The sequence below is a fragment of the Notothenia rossii genome (assembly GCF_949606895.1).
Source record: "Notothenia rossii genome assembly, chromosome: 11".
Classification (NCBI taxonomy): Eukaryota; Metazoa; Chordata; class Actinopteri; order Perciformes; family Nototheniidae; genus Notothenia; species Notothenia rossii.
In genome coordinates this window covers 1,073,170-1,083,752 of record NC_136910.1, presented here as the reverse complement: position 1 = coordinate 1,083,752, position 10,583 = coordinate 1,073,170, and the positions used below count along the sequence as shown (strand labels likewise).

Genomic DNA, 10,583 nt, shown 5'->3' with positions numbered 1-10,583 from the left:
GTGATGAAGGGATGAAGGGATGAAGGGTTCAAGAGATGAAGGGATCAAGAGATGAAGGGATCAAAAGATGAAGGGATCAAGTGATGAAGGGATGAAGGGATGAAGGGATGAAGGGTTCAAGAGATGAAGGGATCAAGAGATGAAGGGATCAAGTGATGAAGGGATGAAGGGATCAAGAGATGAAGGGATCAAGAGATGAAGGGATGAAGTAACTATGGAAACAGGATATCACAGTAAAAAAAAGAGGATCTATTATGCACCTTTGAAACCTCCCTTTTCTCCCCCTCAGGTACAGCGTCTGCCCCCCCTCAGACCTCCCCCTCTCCTCCTCCTTCTTCCCTCTCTCCCCCTCTCCATCCAAAGACTTCCCTCTCTCCCCACTACTGCCCCTGGAGGACCTCTCCCCCCTCTCTCCAAACCTGAGGCCTCTCTCCCCCCTCCTGCCCCTGGAGGACCTCTCCCCCCTCTCTCCCCCCCTGAGGCCTCTCTGTAACCCCCCCTCCAAACGAAAGCTCCTCTCTCGCAGTCAGCGGGGGGGGGGAGGAGCGTACTTCACCCCTCGGTGGCTCCGGGGGGAGGAGGGGGGAGAGGGGGGGTCTCTCTCTCTCTCCGAGGGGGTGTACACCCAGCAGACGGACCTCCCCCCCCCCATCGACTCCCCCACCTTCGTTAGCCACGCCTCCTGCGTTCTGGAGAGCCGGAGGGGGAGGCAGCGGGGGGGAGGAGAGGGGGGAGGAAGGCCCCATGTTAGACGCATCTTTGTGGGGGGGGAGAGGGGGGAGGCAGCGGGGGTGTCTGTGGTGGTGGAGGGGGGGGAGGAGGAGGAGGGAGGCACACAGGAAGTGGATTCTGACGAGCAGACGAACGCTCAGGTGTCGGAGATTCTGAGCAGCTCGCTGTGAAGCCGGTGAGTTACAGGAGAGACGCTGGGAGGACGGGTTTCTGTTGGGGAGCCTGAACGCACCTCCAGAGGGGAAAGGGAGAATATCAGAAATAAAGTTAGAGTGAGATAAAAAAGTGAGATGATGAGAAAAAAAAAACAATTTGAGAAAAAAGCGAAATATAAGGAAAATTGACATTTGAGAAAAAATATCTAATGAGAACAAATATAATCAGAGAAACATTATACATTTGAGAACATGTTTTCATTTTGATAAAAAATGTGAAATGTTGAGGGAAATGAAATTGTGAGGAGAAGAAATTTAAATCATGAGAAAAAAATGAAATTCTGAAAAAGTAAAATTTGGAGAAAAAGAAAGATTTTGAGAAGAAGTAAAAAAAAATTGGAAGAAATATAATTCTGAGAAAAATGTGAAATTCGTTATTACAAATGTAAAAGACGTTATCATATGTTTACATGTTGTGTCCCTGCCTGCCATTGAATCGTTAGTTAAACCTCTCTTTGTGTTTCTTTCCCTATTTCACAGGCCCCGCCCCCCCCTCAGCTCTCCGCAGATTGTAAACTGAATAAAGTTGCTGGTTCAACTCTCCGACTCAGAGACCCACGGCTTCGACTGTTACAGAATAATCAATGCCACGAGAACCCAGCTCCTTCTGACGGACGCTTTGCACACGGACCAAACGCTGAAGGTGGACTTAATGTTTCACTCCTTCTTCATTTAAATATCTCACTCTGGATCTGTGGCATGGACTCTACTTGAAGTGAATGTGCAGTCTGTGTGCGTCTCAGTGTTTGATTTCTGCGATCTGTTTAAATGTAATTTTAATGGAGGGGTTATTGAACGGGCCCCTGGAGCTATGGTTTCATATTTCCTGTTGGAAAGTCAATCAAGCGACGGCGCAGAGGCTAAATATGATCACAAGAGAACACGAAAACACTCTGAAGTAAAACAAGAAACACATGCAATCAATTAGAACGCCACTCAAAGGCACTACAGAGAGACTCAACACCACCACAGGAGGAACTCAGACCACTACAGAGAGACTCAACACCACCACAGGAGGAACTCAGACCACTACAGAGAGACTCAACACAACCACAGGAGGAACTCAGACCACCACAGAGAGACTCAACACAACCACAGGAGGAACTCAGACCACTACAGAGAGACTCAACACAACCACAGGAGGAACTCAGACCACTACAGAGAGACTGAACACAACCACAGGAGGAACTCAGACCACTACAGAGAGACTCAACACCACCACAGGAGGAACTCAGACCACTACAGAGAGACTCAACACAACCAAAAAGAGATAAAAGATCATATCAAATCTACTCCTAAGATATTTTAAAAAGCTACACAACAACAGACACTAAAAGAGCTCAGAGGCCTGTACTACGAAGCTGGTTCAACCTAACCTGGATATGTTTGAGTTAGCCGGTTGGCCTAATCCAAAACATACGAGCTCTCTCTAAGCGGTCCTACGACGCTGGTTATCAAGTGGATCGCTCAAGCCAGCCGTGTCCTATCTAGTTAGGAGCGTTCACATGAAAGGGGTGGTATCTGGAGCATTCGACCAATCACAAGCATGGAGAAGCGTACTGACAGCGCAGCGTCATACTTCCTGAATGAAAAGTCAACTATAATATTAGACATATGAAGAAGTTAAACTTTAAACATCCATGACTTAAACACTTGATCCAGGATCAAAGCCACATAGCTGCACCTGCAAGGTGAATACAGCTGGTAACAGAACAAGTGTTTGAATGCGTACATGAACAGGTTTATGATATCACTGCCCCGTCTAAGACACCATCTGACTTTCATTACATTTGACTCGAGTGTTTCCTCAACTTAATGTGTTGCTTCAAATAATCCTTCTGCATCCAGTATGTGACACTGTGAGTGTTGCACGGCCAGATACGGCTCAGCTGACTCAGATAAGGAGATGATACATTATGATGTGATATGCCGCGGACTGTACTTAATGTTACTCTGATCCGGTTACTTATGTTGTGGCAGATATTTAAGTAAGCTTTCTTAACGCTAATGTTCTAATAGTCAGATTGCTCTGAAGATGGGAGGTGATATTCTATTCATGTTCACGTTCACACAGTCGGTGATTTCTGCCGGCCGTCTTTCCTGCAACGGCAGCTTTTCTGTATTTCCTTTCTCCTGTAATATGACTTGATCGCTTTAAACTCCGCACACTGAGCTCTGATTGGTCAGCAGGCAGTGCTTTCACTGAGTTGATCTCTTAGCCTGCAACCTAACCTGCTCCGGGGCAGGTTAGCCGCTCAGCATCAGTTACCATGGAGATCTAGCCTGCTAAAAAGAGGACCAGCTTCGTAGGACCGGAAACCCAGAGTTAACCTGAAGTTAGCCGGCTAAGAGAACATCCTGCTCCGTAGTATACCCCCCTGAAAAAGACTCAAAACAACAACAACAACAACAACAACAACAACAACAACACTATTAAGAGCCTCAAAATAACAGAAGGACACACAGAGACTACAAGGACACTAAGAACGACTTCTAAGAGACACAAAAACCCTAGAAAGAGATGCAGAAAGACTACAGACTGACTACAAACATGGTGGGGTTGGGGGGCTTGTACCCCTCTGTGCCCGGGGGTCCAATGTTTAAAGAAATGATAAATATAAATGGAGTCCCGCCTCAGTAACAGACGCTCCAAACCTTAAAGTATTTTTGTATTTCCTCGGCTGTTGACGAGTATTTTGTGGGCATGAAAAAGTATTTTGTATTTGTTGTTTATCGTCCGGTTTGTGCCTCGGCTAGTTCTGCATGGGGGGTCGGGGGGTCGCTTCAGTTTCTGTTTCCCCGTGTGGCAGCAACACAAGTCTTTTAAAGAGTTTTAATGTTTGCACATCACGGAATAAAAGCTAATGTTTTCTGACGCAGCGGGCGTTACCCGAGGCAGCTCCGTCCAAACGACTGTAAAATAAATGTTAGGAAGTTTTCATTTACATAAATTCACTTGAACTAAATTCACTTGAACTAAATTCACTTGAACTAAATTCACTTGAACTAAACCCACCCCACAGCGTGAGTCCTGCAGACGCCTCTTTATGTCATCTGAATCTATTTACTGTTTTGAACCAGGATGAGCCGTTGTGCTACGGACTCTTGTATCAGCGTGTTGGGCATTCGTTTTGGGCATTGTTGTGATTGTGATGGCGCTGCGCTCCTATTGGCTAGCGCTCCAACACATTGTAAGTGATAGGCTAAGGGGGCGGGACATCTCTAAGCAGTTGACCAATCACAAAAATAAAAAATTACATATTATATATTTTTTATTTGAACATTTGTCTTAAATTGAGGCACAAGGGTTAAAAAAAACAGAATGTGGATTTTTTTGTTTTTGTAATCTTTTTTATTTATGCTTTTGTCCGGTACGCCTGTACGGAAATAGAAAAAAGGCATTTGTGTATCCTGCACCTTTGGTATTGAATATGTTGCACGAAGAAATGAAACAGATCTCCAGAGAGGTCGTGGCGTTTCATATTTTAAACTTTTATCTGTGAGGTGAAGTTTGGACTCGTCTGTTGATGCTTTTGTTCTGAAATGTTAAGCACTTCCTGTTTCCTGTTCAGGTGTTTCCAAATGGCTCAGAAACTGTTTGTAATATTTGTGCATCTATTTATTTTGTCCCCACACAGACTGAGACACTATCTGTATATTTTTGCATCTTTATGAATCCACTCAGACTCTATTTATTCCAGGAAAAGGAACACATGTTGTTTTTTTGTTGTTTTTTATGGACTGCGTTTAAAACGTCTCCCGTGTCTTCTTCGTGCATTTTGCAACATGAATGGATGTGTTTGAAGAAGTGAAATAAAGCGTCTCAAGTTGGATGTCGTGCACTTAAACCGAGCATTGTCTTTTGTCAGAGGGGGAGGAGCTGAAGAGAGGAAGTGAAGGTGGACGATTAATAATCTTAAATCATTGGTTCCTTGAAAACACGAAGTCTGTTCGATGTTATTTGTATGAAGGTTTTTAACCGCAGGACAACACGCTGCATAACTGTCCGAGAAGGAGGGGTTATATCCTCAAACATTCTGGGATAGTTTGAGAAAAAAACTCACATTTAAGTGTATCCCTGCCAAGCCTGATGCATTCTGGGTATTGGAGTCCACTCTGGCGATGTCACCTGAAGAACGTGGCAAGTTACCGGCATCATTTCACCATTCCTTCATTCATTCATTCATTCATTCATTCATTCATTTATTCATTCATTCATTTATTCATTCATTCGTTCATTCATTCATTCATTCATTCATTCATCCATTCATTCATTCATTCATTCATTCATCCATTCATTCATTCATTCATCCATTCATTCATTCCTTCATTCATCCATTCATTCATTTATTCATTCATTTATTCATTTACTCATTTATTCATTCATTTATTCATTCATTTATTCATTTACTCATTTATTCATTCATTTATTCATGCATTCATTTATTCATTCATTCATTCATTTACTCATTCATTCATTCATTTACTCATTTATTCATTCATTTATTCATTCATTTATTCATTTACTCATTTATTCATTCATTTATTCATTCATTTATTCATTCATTTATTCATTCATTTATTCATTCATTCATTCATGCATTCATTTATTTCTCCATTCCTTTACATTTCAGTTGCTTTTAAAGAAAGGTATTTGTCGCATCTTACCGTAGTGTATTATCATTATTTTATTTATTATATTATATTTTAACGTTTTGTAATATTAGGAATAAGACTGTGTGTGTGTGTGTGTGTGTGTGTGTGTGTGTGTGTGTGTGTGTGTGTGTGTGTGTGTGTGTGTGTGTGTGTGTGTGTGTGTGTGTGTGTGTGTGTGTGTGTGTGTGTGTGTGTGTGTGGTGTCTGTGGTGTCTGTCTGTCTGTCTGTCTGTCTGTCTGTCTGTCTGTGTGTGTGTGTGTGTGTGTGTGTGTGTGGGTGGGTGGGTGTGTGTGTGTGTGTGTGTGTGTGTGTGTGTGTGTGTGTGTGTGTGTCACTCCCTCTCTAATGGAGCGTCTAAATGTTTCAATTGCTGCGCTTTGTCTCGACCATCAGAAGAAATCTCACAAACAACAAACTTTTTTTCTTTATCTCTCGGGCCGAGGTCACGATCTGTTTGTGTTGCATGCTGGGAGGCCGTCAGATTCAGCGTGAAGATTAAAAGCCACTCAAAGAAAGTCAAAGAGCCGTGATTTAAAACATGTGTCCGTCTCAGATCTGTGGAAAACGAGAGTGAAACGTCTTTGAAGATAAACCGCGGTGACGTCTTTACCTCAGAGCTCTCTGATCTGGATGATCAGGTCTCCACACAAGGAGCGGGCCTCGGTGTTCAGGTGCACAACACTTCACATAAAACATCACAACATACCAGCTAGAAGAAAATAAAAACAAGTCCTGTAAGAACTGGAGTTCTGCCAAGTCAGCGCTATATATCAGAATGAAAAACGATTGACGTTTCCCAACACCGTTATTCAGATCCAGTCCAAGCTGGTATGGTTTCTCTGTTCGTCCATTCGACACATTTCCACCAAATACATAAACATTGGACGAGTAGTTTTTCCATAGATCTCCTTAAAGACCGACAAACAACCTGAAAACATGACCTCCTTGGCCGTAATGTCCCAACCAAAGTGGGTCGTATCCCAACACCTTGATTCGGATGGGCTCCAAATTGTTATTGTTTCTTTCTTAGTCAATTATTCATATTTCCACCAAATTTCATGGCGAAATTAGATTTTCTTTAAACATCACATGTTAGACGCTTTTATCCAAAGAGACTTACATACTCAATACTGTGGACAATCCCCACAGGAGCACTTTGGGGTGAAGTGTCTCAGGGACACAACGACATGCTGACTGCAGTGGGGTTTGAACCTGTGCTCCCCTGATCCCAACACCAACGCTCTACCACTGCGCCACACGCCTCCATTAAACCTCCTGGCAAACCAAACAGTCGACCTCCTGAGGCAGAAAGTGCTGAAGAATTCAAGAAACATAAAGTAGATATATGATGGAAAACCTTTGAGGAAGTAATGACTCTGTTGTGTTGTGAGTATGTGGCCCAGGTGTACGTCAGCTAGTTATTCCCAGTTTTCAGATATAAGTGTTTCCACACGAGGTCCAAAGATTCAGTTTTAACGTCACACAGTCTTCTTCTTGATTTACTGTAACTATATCTCATGCACACAGCGTGGTGCCTTCAGGGCTCGCTGGTGAGTTTTCCCGGACCCTGAACGCCCCGCAGAGCGTGACCTGCTCTGAAGGCTGATATGGAAGTGAAGGATGAAAGGTTTACAAAGAGACAGGAAGTCTTATCTCACTTCCTGTGCTCAGAGATATGACGCTAACGGCACCCGTCACACGGAGAGTTACCAGCAAATGTTTTTTACGAGGTGGGGGGGGGGGGCTGAATAAAAACCATCAGTGTCCTTGTGTGGAGAATCCCTCTGCCATGAAGTTCAGTCTGTGTGCGTCTTTAATCAGTGTTTGATTTCTGCAATGTGTTTGAATGTGGTTTTGATGGAGGGGTTAGTCGATGAAACGACGGCACAGAGACTAAATATGATCACAAGATAACATAAAACTCTCAAATAACTCATTCGGTATCTTCAGGTCTCATTAGGTCTTATCAGGTCTTATCAGGTCTCATCAGGTCTCTTCAGGTCTATCAGGTCAGGTCTCTTCAGGTCTCATCAGATCTATCAGTTCTCTTCAGGTCTCATCAGGTCTCATTAGGTCTCATCAGGTCTCTTCAGGTCTCATTAGGTCTTATCAGGTCTTATCAGGTCTCATCAGTTCTATCAGGTCAGGTCTCTTCAGGTCTATCAGGTCAGGTCTCATCAGGTCTCATCAGGTCTCTTCAGGTCTCATCAGGTCTCATCAGGTCTCTTCAGGTCTCATCAGGTCTCATCAGGTCTCATTAGGTCTCATCAGGTCTCATCAGGTCTATGTAGGTCTCATCAGGTCTCACTAGGTCTCATCAGGTCTATTCAGATCTCATCATGGTCTCATCAGGTCTCATCAGGTCTCACTAGGTCTCATAAGGTCTCATCAGGTCTCATCAGGTCTCATTAGGTCTCATCAGGTCTATTCAGGTATCATCAGGTCTCTTCAGGTCCCATCAGGTCTCACTAGGTCTCATCAGGTCTATTCCGATCTCATCATGGTCTCATTAGGTCTCATCAGGTCTCATTAGGTCTCATCAGGTCTCTTCAGGTCTCATCAGGTCTCTTCAGGTCTCATCAGGTCACATCATGGTCTCATCAGGTCACACCAGGTCTCATCAGGTCTCATCATGGTCTCATCAGGTCACACCAGGTCTCATCAGGTCTATCAGGTCAGGTCTCTTCAGGTCTCATCAGGTCTTATCAGGTCTCATCAGGTCTATCAGGTCTATCAGGTCAGGTCTCTTCAGGTCTCATCAGGTCTTATCAGGTCTCATCAGGTCTATCAGGTCTATCAGGTCAGGTTTCTTCAGGTCTCTTCAGGTCTCTTCAGGTCTCACACACAGCGGCTGTCCTCACTCAAATGAACACCGGAAGATCCAAGAAAACAGATCATATTTACGATTTAAAATAAACAATAATTTAATCAAAAGATATTCACCATGGCAACAAATGATTTCATTTCAAACCTTTATTTAACCAGGTGAATCTTTCAAGGGAGACCTGCAGCATGTAAATCCTTTTCCATCAATAATTAATTCATCAAATGATGAGTGGTTAAACATTACTAATGGTGTTCCTCAAGGTTCTGTTTTAGGTCCACTTTTATTCTCCATATCAACAGTTTAGGTGAAAATGTGGATGAAGCTACTTTACATCTCTATGTGGATGATCCCGTGATGTACTGAGCAGGTCCCTCCATTCAGGAGGCTGGTGTTAAATTACAGGCTGTTTTTAACATTATTCAGACTCAGCTCTCTGAACTCAAGCTTCTTTTAAATGTTGATCAAACCAAGGTAATGCTCTTTTCTAAAGCTAAAAAGACTCCAGAGCCTGTTTTACATATTGTTACTATGCAAGGACAAGTACTCAAAGTGGTTACCTGTTACAGATACCTTGGTATCTGGCTTGATGATTGTCTCTCTTTCAAACTTCATGTCAATAACCTGCTTAAAAAGCTGAGGGTTAGGCTAGGTTTCTTTTTCAGGAACAAGTCCTGTTTCTCGCTTGAAGCCAGGAAAAGGCTCTGTGACCTTTTGACCTGTGCTGGACTATGGTGATCTGATCTATATGAATGCACCTGCCCATTGCCTGGTCAAGTTAGATGCTGCGTATCACAGCGCTCTGAGATGTGTGACAAACTGTAAAGCATTAACCCATCACTGTACCCTGTGTGCCAGGGCTGGTCTGCCTTCACTAACTGTACGGAGGCTCAGTCACTGATACATTTATATATACAAAGCCATGTTAGGGAAACTTCCATCCTACATCTGCTCCCTGATCTCACGGTGAATTGTGAGTGGCTACTGCCTGAGATCAAATGCTGTGGTTTTATTAAATGTGCAAACTGCTAGGACTGTCTTAGGGAAGATGGCTTTTAGATGAGCAGCTCCTCTGTCTTGGAACAGTCTGCAATTGAAATGTAAACTGAGCAATCTGGTGTCACTAAATGTTTTTAAAGCTCGGTTGGATGCTACTCAATCAGAAGCTGTTGGTCCCTGCTCATGTGGATAGTATGTGAATTGTAATCCCTGTAATGATGCTGTATGAAGTCCTTTTTGTTGTTCTGTTTATGTTTGTATGTTTCATGTGGAACTACTTGAGCAGGTCTCCCTTGAAAAAGAGATCAATGATCTCAATGGATTCAGCTGGATAAATAAAGGCTTGAAATGAAATGATGAATCTAAATAATAACTCTGAGTTCAGTGTGGCTCTAACAGAGAGACTCAATGCAACCAAAGAAGTCGTTGAAGCCTCAGCCTCGTAATAATCCAGAGTCTGAACTCTGACTCTCAGGATGCTGGATCAACACTCGCAGTGAGACTGAAACCTCTTTGATCCACAGAGAAACCGTACAACTGTTAAATACATGGGGCGAAGCCTGCAAGCTGGTTCAGGCATTCAACTGGACCAACCAATCAGACACTAACACGTGACACACCTCGTCCCTCTAACAATCAACCAATCAGACACTAACACGTGACACACCTCGTCCCTCTAACAATCAACCAATCAGACACTAACACGTGACACACCTCGTCCCTCTAACAATCAACCAATCAGACACTAACACGTGACACACCTCGTCCCTCTAACAACCAACCAATCAGACACTAACACGTGACACACCTCGTCCCTCTAACAACCAACCAATCAGACACTAACACGTGACACACCTCGTCCCTCTAACAACCAACCAATCAGACACTAACACGTGACACACCTCGTCCCTCTTACAACCAACCAATCAGACACTAACACGTGACACACCTCGTCCCTCTAACAACCAACCAATCAGACACTAACACGTGACACACCTCGTCCCTCTAACAACCAACCAATCAGACACTAACACGTGACACACCTCGTCCCTCTAACAACCAACCAATCAGACACTAACACGTGACACACCTCGTCCCTCTAACAACCAACCAATCAGACACTAACACGTGACACACCTCGTCCCTCTTACAATCA

At 43.6% G+C, this 10,583-nt stretch overlaps 1 protein-coding gene across 2 annotated transcripts in view; it reads left to right on the top strand.

The window, feature by feature from the left end:
• ankfn1a (ankyrin repeat and fibronectin type III domain containing 1a) overlaps positions 1-4,795 on the top strand; it is a 53,187-nt gene extending 48,392 nt beyond the window's left edge. For both annotated transcript variants that reach the window (XM_079660016.1, XM_079660015.1), the window contains exons 19-20: positions 290-907; positions 1,428-4,795. In XM_079660016.1, coding sequence (XP_079516142.1) covers positions 290-902 — 613 coding nt within the window. In that variant the 3' untranslated portion in view covers positions 903-907; positions 1,428-4,795. The remainder of the gene's footprint in view (positions 1-289; positions 908-1,427) is intronic.
• The last annotated feature ends 5,788 nt before the right edge of the window (positions 4,796-10,583 follow it).